The 19,616-nt window shown below is 36.3% G+C and overlaps 1 protein-coding gene across 1 annotated transcript in view; it reads left to right on the plus strand.

Annotated features, from left to right (window-relative positions):
- Nucleotides 1-19,616, plus strand: part of CSRNP3 (cysteine and serine rich nuclear protein 3) — a 210,654-nt gene that overhangs the window by 37,453 nt on the left and 153,585 nt on the right. The window contains exon 3 of the mRNA XM_015081058.3: nucleotides 9,330-9,418. Coding sequence (XP_014936544.2) covers nucleotides 9,406-9,418 — 13 coding nt within the window. The 5' untranslated portion in view covers nucleotides 9,330-9,405. The remainder of the gene's footprint in view (nucleotides 1-9,329; nucleotides 9,419-19,616) is intronic.

The following is a 19,616-nucleotide window of genomic DNA, read 5'->3' on the forward strand; positions in this document are numbered from 1 at the left end:
GAGTCTATTGGGGTGCCAGGGTGGCTTAGTTGGTTGAGTGTCCAACTCTTGATCTCAGCTCCGGCCTTGATCTCAGGGTCATGAGTTCAAAGCCTGCTTTGAGCTCTGTGCTGTGTGTGAAGCCTACTTAAGAAAAAAAAAAAAAAAAAAAAAACGAGACAGAGAGAGAGAGAGTCTATTTCTTGGTTTCTCTCTCTCTCTCTTTTCTTTTGCTCATTTGTTTTGTTTCATAAATTCCACATATGAGTGAGACATATGGTATTTGTCTTTTTCTGACTGACTTACTTCACTTGGCATAATACTCTCTAACTCCATCCATGTTGCTGCATATGGCAAGATTTCATTCCTTCCTATGGTTGAATAATATTCTGTTGTGTATATATACCACATCTTCTTTATCCATTCATCTATTGATGGACACTTGGGCTGCTTCATTAATTTGGCTATTGTAAGTAATGCTGTTATAAACACAGGGGTGCATGTATCCTTTCAAATTACTGTTTTTGTATTTTGAGAGGTAAATACCCTGCAGTGGGATTACTGGATTGTAGGGTAGTTCTCTTTTTAACTTTTTGAGGAAACTCCATATTATTTTCACAGTGGCTATACCACTTTTCATTCCTACCACTTCATGAGGGTTTCTTTTTCTCCACATCCTCACCAACACATGTTGTTTCTTGTGTTTTTGACTGTAGCCATTCTGATAGGCATGACATGATATCTAATTGTGGTTTTCATTTGCATTTCCCTGATGATGAATGATATTGAACATCTTTCCCTGTGTCTGTTGGCCATCTGTATGTCTTCTTTGAAGAAATGTCTGTTCATGTCTTCTACTCATTTTTAAGTGGGTTGTTTTGGGGGAGGGCGGGTATTGAGTTGTATCCATTTTTTATATACTTTGGGTATTAACCCTTTTTTGAATATGTCATTTGCAAGTATCTTCTCCCATTTGGTAGGTTGCCTTTTAGTTTTCTTGATTGCTTCCTTTGATGTGCAGAGCATTTTATTTTGATGTACTCCCAATAGTTAATTTTTGCTTTTATTTCCCTTGCCTTGTATCTAGAAAAATGGTGCTATGGCTGATGTCAGAGAAAGTACTGCCTGTGCTCTATTCTAGGATTTTTATGGTTTCAGGTCTCACATTTATGTCTTTAATACACTTTGAGCTTATTTGTGTGTATAGTTTAAAAAAGTGGCCCAGTTTCCTTCTTTTGCATGTAGCTGTCCAGTTTTCCCAGCACCATTTGTTGAAGAGTCTGTCTTTTTTCCATTGTATATTCTCTCCTCCTTTGTTGAAGATTAAATGACCAAATAATCGTGAGTTTATTTCTGGGTTTTGTATTCTGTTCCTTTGATCTATGTGTCTATTTTTTGTGCCAGTACCATACTGTTTTGATTACTACAGCTTTGTAATATAACTTGAAGTCTGGAATTGTGATGTCTCCAATTTTGTTTTCTTTTCCAAGATTGCTTTGGCTATTTTGGGTCCTTTGTGTTTCCATATAAATTTTAGGATTTTTTGTTCTAGTTCTGTGAAAACTGCTGTTGGTATTTTGATAGGGATTGCATTATATCTGTAGATTGCTTTGGGTAGTATAGACATTTTAAAAATATTTGTTCTCCCAACCCATGAGCATGGAATGTCTTTCCATTTCTTTGTGTTGTCTTCAATTTCTTTCATCAGTGTTTTATTATTACTTTTTTTTAATGTTTATTTGTTTTTGAGAGAGAGAGAGAGAGAGAGAGAGAGAGAGAGAGACAGAGTACGAGCAAGTGGGGGAAGGGTAGAGAGAGAGAGGGAGACACAGAATCTGAAGCAGGCTCCAGGCTCTGAACTCTGAGCTGTCAGCGCAGAGCCCAATGTGGGGCTCGAATTCATAAACTGTGAGATCATGACCTGAGCCAAAGTCAGAGGCTTAAGTGACTGAGCCACCCAGGAGCCCCTTTTCATCAGTGTTTTATAGTTTTCAGAGTATGGGCCTTTCTTTTCTTTGGTTATGTTTATTCCTAGGTATTTTATTTTTGATGCAACTGTAAATGAGATTTTTTTTAACATTTATTTTTTTTTTAGAGGCAGAGAGAGACAGAATGTGAGAGGGGGAGCAGCAGAGAATTAGGGAGACACAGAATCCTGAAGCAGGCTCCAGGCTCTGAGCTGTCAGCACAGAGCTTGATGCGGGGCTCAAACCCATTACCCACAAGATCATGACCTGAGCCAAAGTGGGACACTTAATCAACTGAGCCACCCAGACACCCTGAGATTGTTTCCTTATTTCTCTTCCTGCTGCTTCATTATTAGTAGATAGAAATGGAACAGATTTCTGTACATTGTTTTTTTATCCTACAACTTTATTTAATTCATTTATCAGTTCTAGTAGTTTTTTGGTAGAGTCTTTTGGGTTTCCTATATACAGTATCATGTCATTTGCAAATAGTGAAAGTTTTACTTCTTCCTTGCCAATTTGGATGCCTTCTTATTTCTTTTTGTTTTCTGATTGCTGTGGCTAGGACTTCCAGTACTGTGTTGAATAAAAGGGATTTTTAAGTTTGGAGACATTGCAACATATTTGCAGACAGATGGGGATAACTCAGTAAAATGGGGGGTGAGGAGGAATAGTGGTGCAGGAGCAAGAGGAAATAATTCAAGTAGCAAAGACCTAAAACTGAGTGAGAGGAAATGGAATCTAAGAGAAGGGATTTATCTTAGGTGGGAGAAAGAAGTTTCTCCATTATGACAGCATCGAAGACTGACTATATGGGTACAAATATCAAAGGTATACAAGATATGGTTAAGAGAGGAAATTGAGGGGCACTTGCATGCCTCAGTCAGTTGAGCGTCCTCTATAATAGGGGATCCTCTATTCCCCTCTCTCTCTGCCCCTTCCCCGTTTGTGTGTGTGTGCTCTTTCTCTCAAAAATAAATAAAAACGTTTTTTAAAAAAGAGGAAATTGAATCACTGTTCTTCCAATTTTCTCAGAAGCTGTTACCATAAACTGAGAGAGAGGAGATGGAAAGAAATGTTGGAGAGTTACAAAGAAGCAAAGGTGCTTTTGTTAGTGGTGTCATAGGGGTAAAGGGTGAATTAATAAGGGGAATGTGATAAAGAATGTCAGGTGTTACTGAAGACCACTTGAAGTCTGTGGTCATATATCAATAGATATGCCAGTGATTCAACATCCTACATTTTCTCTAGTCATGATTATCTGTTCAGCTACGAGGGTAGAGTCGTAGTAGGAAGAGAGCTGAATTTAACCAAGTGATTTTTTTTTCATGCTGATTTGTAGAAAGAGAGAAAAATCTTGGAGGTGAGTACATATACCATACCTTGTTATAAAGGTTCTTTAAGGCTTCCCTGTGACCCACTGATCCTAAGTACCCTTGTGATCCTAGAGCCTGAAACACCTTTTTAATCCCTTTTACTCGCTCTAATCAAGTTTGTACCACTTTTTTGGTCAATCTCATTAATTTAAAATTTTTTTAGAATATTATATACCTCTTTAGGTTTTAAAATTTTTCCCTGAATTTTCACCTAGATTTTCTTGTAATTCTTGCAAATTTCCCACAATTATAGTTATGTCTTTTGCCATGTGTTAGAGATCTATCTGAGCAATTTTAGACAATTGTTTGTAAACCTTTGAGCACAGCTGATTGAGTGGAAGAATCCCATGGTGAATACCTGATACATAAATAGCCTCATTAGAACTGATTTAATTTGTTTTGATAACTCTTGTCCACTTTACTGAAATAGAATGAATAAGTGCTATCATCGTTTTAGAAAACTTTTTTGGTCATGTGATACTACTTTATTACAGTTCAACACATGTTAGGAAAACATGGAAATTCATTCTTTGTTGTTTAGTAAGTGAGTAGATACTGCATATATTTTGATAACTGCACTTAAGTGTGTGTGAAGGTACAAAATTAGAGTGATATTGATACTTAAGAAATAAGTCTAAATAGAATCAATATGACTGTTAGTGTGTTTTTTTTTTCTTTTAGAAAAATAGCATTAAACTTTACATGGTGGATTGGTCTTTCCTGCTAGATGCTTTTGCCCTACGTCCTTTGTTCCTGTCAGGGAGCTGTCCTTCAGAGAGAATGATGCTTTACTGGATGAGGGCGTATTAATTATGCAATACCATATTTTAAGATGCAGTTGCAAATGCAATTAAACTATTGCACTGAACTTATAAGTATTTTTATAACCTTAGAAACAGTGAACAGCAAATTCACATTTCTTTACTTGTGTTCACAAATGGACATTTCCTTTTGACATTCTGAAACTGAAATGAGCCAGGCTTCTAGACATGCAGAAATGACTGGCTTGGGAGTCTCAAATTCTGTGATTCTGAGAGGAACAACTTTATTCTCAAAAACTCAGCATCTGCAAAAGATTTTTTTAATATTTCAAGTTCTAATTTAAATTTTAGTCAGTGACATATAGTGTAATATTAGTTTCAGGAGTAGAATTTAGTGATTCATCACTTACATATGACACTCAGTGCTCATCGCATGCAAGAGATACTAGGTTTTTTGTTTTTTTTTTAGCACAGGAACAAGATAAGAGTGTCTTAAGTTATATTTCCTTATAGTTAATCAATGAATCACCCATTAAAAATAACACAAGCTGATCTTATAGCTTGGTCAAGGCTACCACTGCAATGTGACCTTCAGTAACCTCAGTGAAATCTAGCATGACTATTGACTAAAACATGTCAACAAGAGCTTTGTGCCTCTGACCTACCAATGATGCCCTTTAGAGAAAATGTTGGCAAACATGGGAGAGTGCCTTGACCCTTGCCACTCCAATTGGCCGCTAGGATTTGGAGGGTGGTTTGCAGTAATCTCCATAGGCAACCAGGAAGCCAAGGAACTTGAAACAAGGAGAGGTGATATTCATCATTCCCTCTAGCTCTGCAATACTATAGGAATTTCTAAAAGTGAAAAACTGGGTTTCAGAGAATTTCTTTTTTTTTTCTTCTTAATTTAGATTCAAGTTAGGTAGCCTACAGCGTAGTCTTGGCTTCAAGAGTAGAATCCAGTGATTCATCTTACATATGACACTCAGTGCTCATCCTGAAAAGTGCCCTCCTTAATACCCATCACCCATTTAATGGATCCTCCACCCGCCTCCCCTCCAGCAACCCTCGGTTTGTTCTCTGTATTTAAGAGTCTGTTATGGTTTGCCTCCCTCTCTGTTTTTATCTTGTTTTTCCTTCCCTTCCCCTATGTTCATCTGTTGAGTTTCTCAAATTGCACATATGCATGAAATCATATCATATCTGTCTTTCTCTGACTGACTGACTTTGCTTAGCACAATACCTTCTAGTTCCATCCACAGTGTTGGCAAGTGGTAAGATTTCATTATTTTTTTATCACCGAGTAGTATTATATATGTATACACACACACACACACACATATATGATGTCTCCTTTTTTAATATATTTTTATTTTTTTGATTTAAAAAGATTTTTTTTAACATCTACTTATTATTGAGAGAGAGACACACACAAACACACAGAGCATGAGTGGGGGAGGGGCAGAGAGGGGGGAGACACAGAATCTGAAGCAGGCTCCAGGCTCTGAGCTATCAGCACAGAGCCCGATGCAGGGCTCGAACTCACAAACTGTGAGATCATGACCTGAGCCGAAGTCGGTCGCTCAACCAACTGAGCCACCCAGGTGCCCTTTTTTTTTTATATATTTTTAAATGTTTATTTATTTTTTAGAGAGAGAGAGACAGAGTGTGAGCAAGGTAGGGGCAGAGAGAGAGAGGGAGACACAGAATCTGAAGCAGGGTTCAGGCTCTGAGCTGTCAGCACAGAGCCCTACATGGGGCTCGAGCTTGACACAGGGCTCAAACACCAGCCATGAGATTATGACTTGAGCCTAAGTCAGATGCCCAACTGACTGAGCCATCCAGCTGCCCCATATATACTACATCTTCTTAATCCATTTATCAGTTGATGGACATTTAGGTTCTTTCCATAATTTGGCTGTTGTTGATAGTGCTGCTATAAACAGTAGGGTGCATGTGCCCCTTCAAATCAGCATTTTTGTATCCTTTGGATAAATTCCTAATACACAATTGCTGGGTCATAGGGTAATTTCATTTTTAATTTTTTGAGGAACCTACATATTGTTTTCCAGAGTGGCTGCAACAGTTTACATTCCCATCAACAGTGCAAAAAGGCTCCCCTTTCTCCACATCCTCATGAACATCTCTTGCTTCCTGAGTTGTTAATTTTAGCCATTCTGACAGGTTTGAGGTGGTATCTCATTGTGGTTTTGATTTGTATTTCTCAGGGCATTTCTTAATTGAACCTCAGATATTAGAAAACACCAGATATGAACCATAAATGTTAGGTGTACAATTCTAAATGATAACATAGATTTATGCCACTGTTATTTTTTATTGTAATTAAAATCATAAACTGGGGTTCTTTAGATGAATGCCACAAAGAATTGATGACAGCAAATAATGTTGCATTTCCAGTAGTATACATGTTCCTAGTCTTCCATAAATTTCACTCACCTTGAATATTTTTCTTAGTGTCTGGGATGGTTCTTTTTGTCCACAAATCAATCCCAGGTATCACTTGTCATAGCTCAGGTCACCCATAGAACTGGGATCCCACTCAAGTACTGGTATAATAACAGGCAATGCTAGGAGTATCCAACTCAGGTCATGATTACTTCATAGACACAGAATTCCTGGAATCCTGGAAAATGGCAGTGCCCACAAATCTTGTGTAGACCACCACTGATGTGCCCAGAGGGGCTTGCAGAGGAAGAATAAGAGCCCCTAGATCTTCCTGAGATATATTACCTAGATATTTTTCCTTTACAAAGTTGACTGGGTCTCAGAGTGAGTGCTATTGATCCACAGATCTTAGCACAACTCTTTAAATTCTCTCTCACATAAGTGCACACACATTTCCTTACACAGTCTCACACAGCCCATGTCCCCAGGTCAAATCTCCAGAAATAGGGTGCTAGGTTGAAATGGTTTCCAGCATCAACTACTGCACATTGTACCCAGAAGTAGCACTGATCCTCAGGTGCCCAATCTTGGAAATTTGCTTTGAATATGACTTTCTCTTCCAGAATTATTCTTGCTTTGTGATGGACTCCTCCCAGGGCTTGACTGGTCTCAGTTAGGGTCAATCCTGTCCATCAAATATATGTTTATATACTTGATTTTCAAACAGGTCAGAGTTTGGGTTCCTTTTTTCCATTACCAAGGGTCCTTTGGCCTCTGTCTAAATTACAGGGTAATTATAGGTATGTAAATTTAGATACTTTTGTTTTTTTCAATAGACTACTTAAATGCCTATGAAAAGTCTTTTATTTATTTGGTTATAAAAGACAGTTATGTTTTCAATTTCAATTTTAACAATCAGTGGCCCCAAAATACTTAATCTCTTCCTACAAATTTAGCTGCATATCAAATATATAGCAATCAATTTTTGTATGTATAAAATAGGGAGACTGAACTAGAGAGCAATTTCCTTACTTTTTTTTTATAACAACAAACACTTTTTATTTTTAGGATAAAATTTTAAACCATACCTTAATAGTTAAAAATGACATTTAAATAATATGAATTCATCTTCATTAACCAGAAAATTTGAGTTGAGATTATGAATGACATTTATAGACATAATCAACTCAGCATCTATTTATTTTTAGTATTTTGTTTTAATTGCAAATAATTTTTAAAGTTTTAATTCGTTGGACAGATTATAAGCAGGTAGAGATCTGTTAGTATATTTGCTTGACCTGCAATCTTAGGATATGTGTTTATCATTAACAGAGAAAACAGAAGAAGTTATATTCTGAAATATACCTCAAAATGAGTGCAACAGGTGATAGAAATAATTGTTTCAGTGGTCTTTAGTATGTCATCATTTGAGGGTATAATGTTGTCAACAGAGTTTAAGATACTTAAAATTATACTTAAAATTGAATTTTGAATCAATCTTTCCAAAATTTCTCAAATTCTGCTAACCAAAGTGACTTAATAACCTCTAATGTGCTCTATAATTCTTCCTTTTTTTTTTTTTGTAAATGTTTATTGTGAGAGAGACAGTGTGAGCAAATGAATGGGGGAGGGGCAGAGAGAGCAGGAGAGAGAATCCCAAGCAACCTCCTTGCTGACAGCTCAAGAGCCTGATGTGGAGCTCCATCTCATGAACTGTGAGATTGTGACCTGAGTTGAAATCAAGAGTCAGATGCTCAACTGACTGAGCCACCCAGGTGCCCCTCTAGTTAGCTCTATAATTCTAACCATAATTTGATAAAACTTATGAGTACCACAGATACTCTAGTCTGTTCTAAATCCATGTATCCATGCATTTCTGTATAAATATACATAATGTTTAAAGGTAGAAAGAGGCTTCCAGATGTACAATGTTCCTAAGGCATTTTTTTTTCCTTAAAGATTTTGATGTTTTAAGCTTGTATGAACAAAACAGCCTATGTTCTTTACTCAGGCTATTTCTTCATTCAAGTAACCCATTTACAGGTTTTCTATACTACGTATTATTATTGGTTATGGTCTGTGTTCACTTCTGGCTACTGTGGAAATAATACATTAACCACACTTCACAAATTTCTCTATCTCATCTCTAAGGAAAACTTTTATATTTGTATATGACAAATAAAAAAGAATGGAAATTTCATTAATTCCTTAGAGAAAGTGATTATATACATTTTAGTTTGAGAAAATTCAAGGATATAATTGTTGTGAGGATGTCATTACCTTTTAAAATTATTGCACTAATCATTTTAATTTATGGCACTGTAATTTTAAAAACAAGATTTTTCTTAAAAGCCTAAGTAAGGTATCTTAAAACCAGGACATATTAATGTTTGATATAATTTTATAGTTAAATAGTTTCCTTTAAGCAAATCAAAAAAACATAAATATTTATCCTGATTGTTATCAATGATTTAGCTATGACATTTTGGTTGTTTTTTCTGGATTTTTGTTTGTCTTTAAGATAATGAAACTCCTGGAGACTAGAAAGTTATTAAAATCTAGTGTAATGCTGATTAATAATATGGAATTTCCTTAACTTCATTCCCATAGTAATATGTGTTCATTGATTAGAAATTTGCTAATTTCTTCTTCTAGGATGGATATTCTTTCTGCTAAATTATATACAGTCTGATCATTTAGTTCTGTATTTAATGCCTTGTTTATATTCCACGATTCCTATTGATTTTCCTGTGTCACATTATATTTATACCATGTAGTTAGCTTTGTTCTTTGAAAATATAACCTTATGTGACATATTGAGACATGTTTTCTTTTTTAAGGAAAAAATAAGGAGATATCAACTGACTGAAATGATGTTTTCAGAAGCATAGAGTCTTCAGGAAGATACTGGAGTTCATGAGATCTCAAGGTTAGCAGTTCCTACATTATTATTTACATGCTTTTACAGATCTGAAATATAACTGTAACTGTTGCAAGTTGTTGCTAATGTGTAATTGGATAATAAGGACACATGTTTACTTAAAATACATATTTTAACAAGATCTCTTCAAAATTAAAAAAAATCATTTATACCAGAAATATATTGTTTAGTTCAATTGGGGATGGTTAAAAGAAAATATTGTTTCAGTAGAAAATCATTGGTTATTAAAATTTGCTTCGCTTTTATAAAGGGTAGCACTATTAACATAAAAATATAGGCATCCTTATAAATTTTTTTAATGTTTATTATTGAGAGACAGAGAGAGACAGAGAGATGGGGAGACACAGAATCCGAAGCAGGCTCCAGGCTCCGAGCTGTAAGCACAGAGCCAGACTCAGGGCTCGAACTCACAAACTGCGAGATCATTACCTGAGCAGAAGTCAGACGCTTAACCGACTGAGCCACCCACATGCCCCTAGGCATCCTTATAAAATTTTATTTCTGATTTGATAAAGCATGCACACCTACTTTGCAAACTTTTCATTTATTTTGTATCTTTGGTTGCAACATGTATGCATATATACAAATAGTTTAGAAAGATAGCTAATCATCAATCCTGCTACAATTCTTTGAATCTCATTCCCTGACTTTCCCAAAGTACAGTGAAACAAATTATCCTTTTGTTGGAAAATATGGGCTCAATAAAATGACTGTTCATATGAATGAGCAGAAAGATAGTTGAGGACCTTTTCTATGTTGTTTAGAGTCCTATGTCTGGAAAAGAAAAAAACAAAACAGGTTATTATAATAATAAACTAATGTAAAAATCTTCATTTAGAAGTTTGAATTACAATGTAGGTTGAAATAGTTTATTCTCATGGGATAGCTTGAGAAAGTAGATGATTTCTGCCTTCTTTATTTGGTAAGACCCAATATCAAATATTCATAATTTAAAATGAAGAAGTATTGATGATCTTTTATTTTGATTTCCTTGGTCAGTCTTGTCTTCAACTTCTACATCTTTTCCTCACCCATCCAAGGATATATTCATTCAAAATTCATTTAGGACTTACCACATGCAAGGCAATGGGCTAAGTGCTTTGGTTGTTTCAAGATAAGATGTGGTTCCTGTTTTCAAGAAGTGCCCGACCAATATGTTACTCAGAAATTAATTTTATTATTAATGCAAGCAGTAGGTACGTAAAAAGACAAGCCAGATTTAAAAGACCATGTAATGAATCCTAAAGTGCACTGAGAATTATTTGGGGGTTTATTCGTATTTTCACATTATGGCTTTTATTGGTCTAGCATGGCGAGAGTTTATACCAATGGAAGTGTTGTTGCTCTATTACAACCCACACCCAACTGACCTTTTGTTAAAGTATCTCTTCAAGTACAACACAAGTAATATGCAATTTTAAGACAGAAGTCACTTTTTTGCCACAACTGCAAATTTAATGTTGTAGAAAGTAGTCATGCAAACACCTATGAAAAGAACAAAGGTGAGCATTGCCTACTTGGTAGTTTTTTATTTATTCCAGTACATTTGACTTCTTTATTAAGCTCACCAGAGAGCTAAATCATTTCCCCAATGACCCAGAAAGGCATGTAGGTTAGAAAAGGATTGAATGCTATAAACCTCTGAGGGATCCATATGCAAATAGTAGCTAGATGAGTAAAGAATTTGCAGTGGTGTGGGAGTCCAGACTGCTTGAAATAGAATTGCACAGTACTGTGCTTCTCATGAAAAGCTTTTAAAAAGGTGATATGTGAAGAAATTAAAGCAAATCAAGTAATTAAAAATAGTAAAATTGTTTTTTGAAAAGTCAGTGAAGATAATCTCTTTCTTAATGGTGCCATTAGATTTGCCGTTAGATTGATTTATGTAACAACCACAACCATTCAACAAGTAAGTATTTTTTTTAAACTTTATTTATTTTGAGGGGCACCTGGGTGGCTCAGTCAGTTGAGCGCCTGACTTCGGCTCCGGTCATAGTCTCACTGTTTGTGAGTTCAGGCCCGCCTCAGGCTCTGTGCTGACAGCTCGGAGCCTGCAGCCTGCTTTGAATTCTGTGTCTCCCTCTCTCTCTGCCCCTCCCATGCTCATACTCTGCCCCTCTGTGTCTCTCAAAAATAAATAAATGTTGAAAAAAAAGTTTATATATTTTGAGAGTGCAGGAGTGTGCATGCGTGGGGGAGGGGCAGAGAGAGAAAATCCTAAGCAGGCTCTGCGCTGTCCCCACGGAGCCCTACACGGGGCTCCATCTCGTCAATCATGAGATCATGACCGGAGCCAAAATCAAGAGTTGTACACTTAACCAACAGCTACCCAGGCGCTCCTCAGCAAGTATGTATCAAGTGCCTACGATGTGCATGGGAGGAACAGCAATGAATAAAACACACCAATATTCTCACCATAGTGGAAATTACATTCTAGAGGGTAATAACATATAAGCAATAAAAACCAAAGTTAATTATATATTATGTTAGATGGTCCGAGTGCTATGGAGAAAAAGAAAACAGGAAAGAGAATGTAGAATATAGAGGGGTGGCATTTAAAAAAATTTTTTTAATGTTTATTAATTTCTGAGAGAGAGAGTGAATAGGGGAAGAGCAGGGAGATAGGGAGACAGAATCAGAAGCAGGCTCCAGGCTCTGAGCTGCCAGCAATAGAGCCTGTCACGGGGCGCGAACTCACAAGCTGCAAGATTGTGACCTGAGCCGAAGTCAGATGCCCAACCGACTGAGCCACCCAGGCGCCCCTAGAAGGGTGGCATTTTTAAATAAGCCTAATGACTTAGTACTGCATAAACAAGGGAGATAGATACTACCTTTGCCCAAATAGTGCCAATTAAAAACGAATATGATGAACTATAACACCTGCTGGTAAGTTTTCTAAATCATTTGTTAAGGTAAATGTTGTTGATATATGTAAAATAACTAGTATGTGTCTTCCTTAATTTCACCAGAAAGAGAAGATATATTTTTAAAATGATAATATACTTACTGCTTGTACATAAAACGTTGTCAAAATGTTTGCAAGAAGCATGCAATTGAATGTGGATTAGTCCAATCACTTACTAAAGTGCTAAAAGCTGTAACTGTTCATCTATGTAGGGGAGAAAGTTAATCCCTTTTTTGAATTGAATAAATATTATGAACCTAAAGTAGTTACAGATCTCTATGATAATACATATAGATGACACATGGTGCTAGAAAGTTCTATATCGTTGTCTTTGTTCTTCTATCATTAGTCTTATTATCATTTTAGGAGAACTCTAAGTACTGAGACTGAAGATGGAGGGGAGTTATTTAAATACCTTCTCATTCCTGTAGTACTAATTTTTAATCTTTTAATTTTTTTCTGAATGTATAGCATATTTTTATTTATTTTTATTTGTTTTAAAATTTTTTTAATGTTTATTTATTTTTGAGACAGAGACAGAGCATGAACAGGGGAGGGGCAGAGAGAGAGGGAGACACAGAATCTGAAGCAGGCTCTAGGCTCCGAGCTGTCAGCACAGAGCCCCGAGTGGGGCTTGAACTCACGGACCATGAGATCATGACCAGAGCTGAAATCGGACACTTAACTGACTGAGGCACCCAGGCTCCCCACGTAGTACTAATTTTTTAAAAGACACATGTCTTCCTTTGTACGTCTGATTTATTAGAAGATATATGAGGTTTGGAAATTAAAATAAATTAGTCTATTTGTGATCTTCAACAAGTGAGCCATCCACTTTCATTTGATGGTAATCTGTTTGGAATTTTCTATGAAACATTATGAAATATTAAGTGCAGAGCACAGGAGTCTGGAAGTGTGTATGGCCCAGATGACCTGTTTGCAATCCATCTGAACTATAGGTGAATGCATCACATAAATTGATATTATCTTAAAAGCCATTCAGTATTGACTTTCCTGTACAGAATTGAAAGGTTTAGCCAATTTGATATGCAGAAAAAGAAGTTAAATCAATTCTTTTTCAGTGTTGTTAAGTCAGTGTGAAAAGAATATCTAGCCATCCAAATAAAAAATGGATTAGGAGGTCTCAGAACCTATCAAATATTCCAACTCCTTCAGTATTCCAAAAGGCAGGGATTGTAAATGGTGTATCATGTAAAGGAAATAAATGTTCAGTAGTGTAGTACTAAAGAAATGATGTAGTGAAGGTCACAATTGTTTAGAAGGTCCATTTTAATTAAACCAAAACAGAGAGTACGTCTTACATGTGGTGTAGACAGAAGAGACAGTCAGCTCTATGAGTTTGACCTGAAGAGGTAACTGGTGTTATCTGTTTTGGGAAAACCAAAAGAAAAGAAAACATGAGAAATGCAAGAACCATGGAAGATTATGGAGAAAACAAGGACTTCTCATGTAACGTCCCCATGTCAGAGATCTATTCCTTCAAACCAGTATTAATCTTCATTGCGTTTATCTGGAAACTTCAAAGGAAAGAGCTATAAAGTCTTTTATTTAAGGGTAACTGAAATGCGACTTCAAAAGCAAGTGGAAAATAGCATATGCTTTCTTATAAAAATCCCTTGCTTTCATTCTCCCTGTATTTGCTTTACAAGAGTTTAAGCCAGGAATCCTTTACAAATTTGTACCCCAAATCCAGTTCCCCATGGACTGACTCCTCCATTTTCTCACAAACTACCACCCACAAATGTACATCTTTGAATCTCCCATCATCTGGCATGCCCATGCCCTGGGTGGGTCCTCCTTCTCCACCTTTTTTCAATGGTTCTCCAGATATCTACTACCATTCTCATTCTTCCATCATTCTTACAAGTAGTTTAACTATCCCAGGTTTCTCAGCCTCAGCAATACTAACAGTTGGATCAGATAATTCTTTGCTGTGGGTGCTATCTCATGCATTATAAAATGTTCAGTAGCATCCCTGGCACTAGACATCTGGAGTATTACACACACACACACACACACACACACACACACCGCTTTGGAAAAACCAGAACTGTCTCTAGACATTGCCTAGTGTCCCCTTGGTACAAAATTATCCCAAGATGAGAACTACTTATCAAACCCTAACCTCCACAATCTCAATAGATAACCACTCCATATCAACCACAAAGCCTCCTAACCATCTTCAACATCTTGTTCTCAATTAAAGCTCAATGGAGACACTTTGAATTCCAGCTTCTCTTATTAAAGTAAGACTCACCTCTGACCATTGGAGTGTTTTTAGTTTCCTTTTATTTGCTTATACCTGGCTTTGTATCTAAAATGTGTCTTATGAAATAATGATTGAATGTAAAACAAATAAAAAATTAGGGAAAGGAAAAAATAAAGTAAAAACAAGATTAAGTCAGGAGTAAGGTTATAAATAAACTCTTTTCTTTTCACTTCTTTTTCTTTGAATTCAGTCAGACTTGGATCTTTCCATATTCACCAAGTCTTGCTTGAAATTGAGCTTGGACACCAGCAGCTTACTCTCTACATTTCTACAGCCTGTCCTTTCTTACATGGTACCTGCAGCCTTGAATCCAAAGTATAGTGAACCCTCCCTTATACCCAGGCACATGAGTACTACAGGAGCAAATGACCCACTCTGCAGATTTATGGTTTTCTAATCTGAGTTAGTTCCTCAATAGCATCCACTAATCCTTTCCCTATGACCATGGTCAGACACTATTTCAAAAGTTTATCGCCCCACTCAGGCCATACAATCTCTCCCCTTCATTCTTGGTGCACCTGCTATTTTAACAAGAAAATTGAAGTCATTGTGTGGAAACTACTTGTGCATCCTTGCCATTCCCTCCAGCATCAAACAGCTACATGTATCAACATTCTTTCTTTCCTCCATTCTTAAAGGATCAGGAATCCTTCCTATTCAAGGCACAGCCTGTGTTTGATTTTATTCCCTATCACTGATGCTTTGGCCATTAGTTATTTCCTTTTTGTACTTTATCTTCAATTTTTTCTTCTTTGTTCGCTCTTTTCTTTCAACCTGTATACATTCTTCAAACTTCTATCCAAAAAAAAGTTAATCAGCAAACAAAAGCAAACTGATCTCTCTTCACCAGATTTCACCAGCCCTACTATCCAATTTCTCTCCTCCCCAACCCATTCAAAGTCTCCATACAGCAGTCTACATTCATTATCTCCAATTTCTAAGATCCAGTCACTCCTCAGCACAGTGCGATCTGATTTCTAACCCCATTTAACAGAGCATGCTCTCTCTAAAGGCACAGATGACCCGGCAGCCCGTATCTTGACTGGCTCTCCCAGGGGTATTTGACACTGTTAACTTCATTTTTCTTCTTTCACTCCCTGGGCTGTTGTAACACCCCTCCCTCTTGGTTTGCCTCACACCTTGTAGACCCTTTTGTAAAGGCAGGTTCTCCTTCCTCTGTTCCTTCACAAGGTGAATCACAAAGTGAATCACAAACTCAAATACTGATAGGTGGCCATAGGTAATATAAATGAATGAAATCAGGTAATTAAAAACAATAAACAATGTAGAGGGTGAATAACACACCCATAAAAGTTCTTGACATTTTACTTGTGCTCAAATGACAGTGCTCACCTTATTGTTCATCTGTCCTCCCTGCTGTCCCTGATCAAACCACTCTTATGACTTTAATTACAATGGCAATGACTACAACCTTTACTTGATTAAGCGACAGAATTACATATTACACACATACGTATATCCTATAGGATATAGGATATCAATGCCTAACAAGGACACACACAAAAACCAATCATCAGAGCAATGGAATGGAATAGAAAGTCTAAAACCCGTCAATTTATACATGCAATCATAAAATGCAACAAAGAAAAGTCAGTTGGGAGGTTCCCCAATGAAAGACTATTAATGCTCCCAAGTATACATAATGAATTAGTGTCTGCTAGAGAAGGCATTTCAAATAGGAGAGGGGGAATGAAGCAGAGACAGACAATGGCTTACTGAATAGAAGATACTAGCACAATGTTTTAACTATATGGGGAAAACTATGGTGTGATCTATACATACAATATTAGGTAAATTGTAGATAAGGATTTAAAATATTTAAAATATTATTTAGGGGTCCCTGGGTAGCTCAGTCAGTTAAGCGTCTTACTTAGGCTCGGGTGGTGATCCTACTGTTTGGGAGTTCGAGTCCCACATCAGTCTGTCCGCTCTCAGTGCAGACAGAGCCTTTCGGATCCTCTTTCACCCTCTCCTTGTCCCTCCTCCGTTCATGCACATGAACGCACATGCTTGCGTTCTCTCTCAAAAATAAATAAAAATTAAAAAAATTAAAATAAAATATTATTTTAAAGTATTTTAAATTACTTTAAATATTTTCAACACTTAAAACATCATTTAACATTCAATAAATTCAATAGCTTTCAAGAATTTATGTGACTTTGGTTCAGGAAAGAGGTCAGTACAAGTTTTTTTCTGTAAAAAGTTCCCACAAGAGCTTTCCAATCATCCTAATGAAGTTTATATTTTCTCAGTGATATCTAACAACTCTATATTTTAATAATATTGACCATTTGCATAAATAATGCAAAAAATAAAAAGTGAGAAGTCATTTATTCATTTTTATATTTATAAACAGTAACATTCACTCTTCTCGGTTATAGTTTCACGAGCTTGACAATTGCACAGAGCTGTGTAACCTTTACCACAATCAAGACACAGAACAGTTCCATCACTTCCCAAATTCCCTTGAGCTGCCCCTTGTCAGCTCCCCCCTACCTCCTCCAGTCCCTGGCAACTGACCTGCTCTGTGTCACTGTAGTTTTGCCTTTTCCAGAATATCAAATCAATAGAAACATACAGAATGTAGTCTTTCGCATCTGGCCTTTTGCATTGAGCATAATGCATCTGTAATTCATTGATGCTCTTATGTGTGTCAATAGTTTGCTCCTCATTATTGCTAAGTAGTATTCCATTGTCTGTATGTACCACAGTCTGTTTATCCAATCACTCAATGAAGGACACTTAGGTTGTTTAGTTCTTGGTGTTCTGAATAAAGCTGCAATAAGCATCCCAGTAGAAATTTTTGTGAAAAACTGTTTTCATTTATCATGGGTAAATGCCCTAATGAAATTGTGTATCATGTGTTAAGTATACGTTTAACTGTCTTATAGTGGCTTTCTAAGACACTGCAAAGCTGTTTTCCAGAATGGCTTTTACCATCTTGCATTCCCACCTATAACGTATGAGCATTCACACTTTTCCACACTTTCACCAGCATTTGGTATTGTCAGTTGTTATTTTATTTCAGCCATTCTAATTGTCATTTTTTAATTTTTTTAATTAATCATGCCCATGTTTTTAATTTTCATGCCCATAATGAATAATAATATTTAACAACTTTCCTTGTGCATATTCACACCTATACATTTGTGAAGTGTTTGTTCAAATATTTTGAAATGTTTTGTCCAACATTTTCAAAAGGACTATTTTTTAGTTCTTTTTAGATTCACAACAAAGCTGAGAAGAAAGTATAGAAATTTCACATATATTCCCTGCCCCGACATGTGCATAGCCTCCTCCATTATTTATATCCCCTCCCAGAGTGATACATTTATTATAACTGATGAACCTACACTAACACATTATAATCACTCAAAGTTCATAGTTTACATTAGATTTCATTCTTCGTGTTTTATATTCTGTGGGTTTGGACAAATGTATAATGACATGTTTCCATCATTATAGTATCATACAGAATATTTTTCCTATCCTAAAAAATATTTTGTGTTCTATCTATTTATCCTTCCTTCCCAGCCCCTGGCAACCACTAATTTTTTTTTTTACTGTCTCCATAGTTTTGCCCTTTTCAGAATGTCTTATAGTTAGGGGCACTTGGGAGGCCCATTCAGTTGAGAACCTGATTCTTGGTTTCGGCTTAGGTCATGATCTCACTTGTGGGTTCGAACCCTGCAGTATCATTACAGGGCCTGTTTGGGATTTCTCTCTCCCTCCATCTCTGCCTCTCCCCTGCTTGGGTTCTGTCAACCTCTCTCAAAAAATAAATAAATAAACATTAAAAAAAAGAATGTCTTGGGGTGCCTGGGTGGCTCAGTCGGTTAAATGTCTGACTTTGGCTTAGGTCATGATTTCACAATTTGTGAGTTCAAGCCCCACATCCAGCTCTCTTCTGTCAGCACAGAACCTGCTTCAAATCCTCTGTCCCTTCCCCAACTTGCACTCTCTCTGTGTGTCTTAAAACTAAATAAACATTAAAAAAAAGAATGTCATATAGTTGGAATCATATAGTATGTTGACTTACTTCTCAGATTGGCTTCTTTCACTTAATAATATGCATTCAAGTTTTCTCCATGTTGTTTTGTGGCTTGATAACTCATTTCTTCATAGCACTAAAGAATATTTCATTGTCTAGATTTATCACACTTTATTCATTCACCTACTTAAGGACATCTTGGTTGCTTCTGAATTTTGGCAATTATGAATAAAGCTTCCAGAAACATTCATGTGCAGAATTTTACTTGGACCATAAGTTTTCATCTCTTTGGGTAAATACCAAGAAGTGCAATTGCTAAGTCATGGTGAGAGTAGGTATAGTTTTTTATAGGAACCCACCAAACTCATTGAAGTTCCTATACCATTTTGCATTCCCATCAGCAATGAATGAGAATTCCTCTGGCTCCACTTTCTCTCCAGCATTTGGTGTTGTCAGTGTTTTGGATTTTGGCTATCTAATGGGTGTTAATAGTATCTTGTTTTAATTTGTATTTCCCTGATGACATATGATATGGAACATCTTCTCATATTCTCATTTGTCATCTGTGTATCTTCTTTGGTGAGTGAGGTGTCTGTGCAGGAACTTGGCCATTTTTTAATTGCTTTTTCTTCCTTTTTTGTTAAGTTTTAAAAACTCTTTGTATATTTTGTTTTGCTCTATTTTTTACTGAGTTGCTTTCTATTGTTGAGTTTTGAGAGTTCTTTATAAATATTTTGGATACAAATCTTTTGGGAAATGTGAAGTTTGCAAACTTTTCCCCTTCTGTGGCTTGTTCTTTGTATTCTTTAATGTTTTTCACACAGTAGGGGGGTTTTCCACTTTTATGAAGTCATAATTGTCAATTTTTTTCTTTTATGTATTATGGTTTGGTGTTATGTCAATAAACTCTTTGTCTAACCTAAGGTCACAAGGATTTTGACCTGTTCTTCTAAATATTTTCTAATTTCATGTTTTACAT

The sequence above is a fragment of the Acinonyx jubatus genome, chromosome C1 (assembly GCF_027475565.1).
Source record: "Acinonyx jubatus isolate Ajub_Pintada_27869175 chromosome C1, VMU_Ajub_asm_v1.0, whole genome shotgun sequence".
Lineage (NCBI taxonomy): Eukaryota > Metazoa > Chordata > Mammalia > Carnivora > Felidae > Acinonyx > Acinonyx jubatus.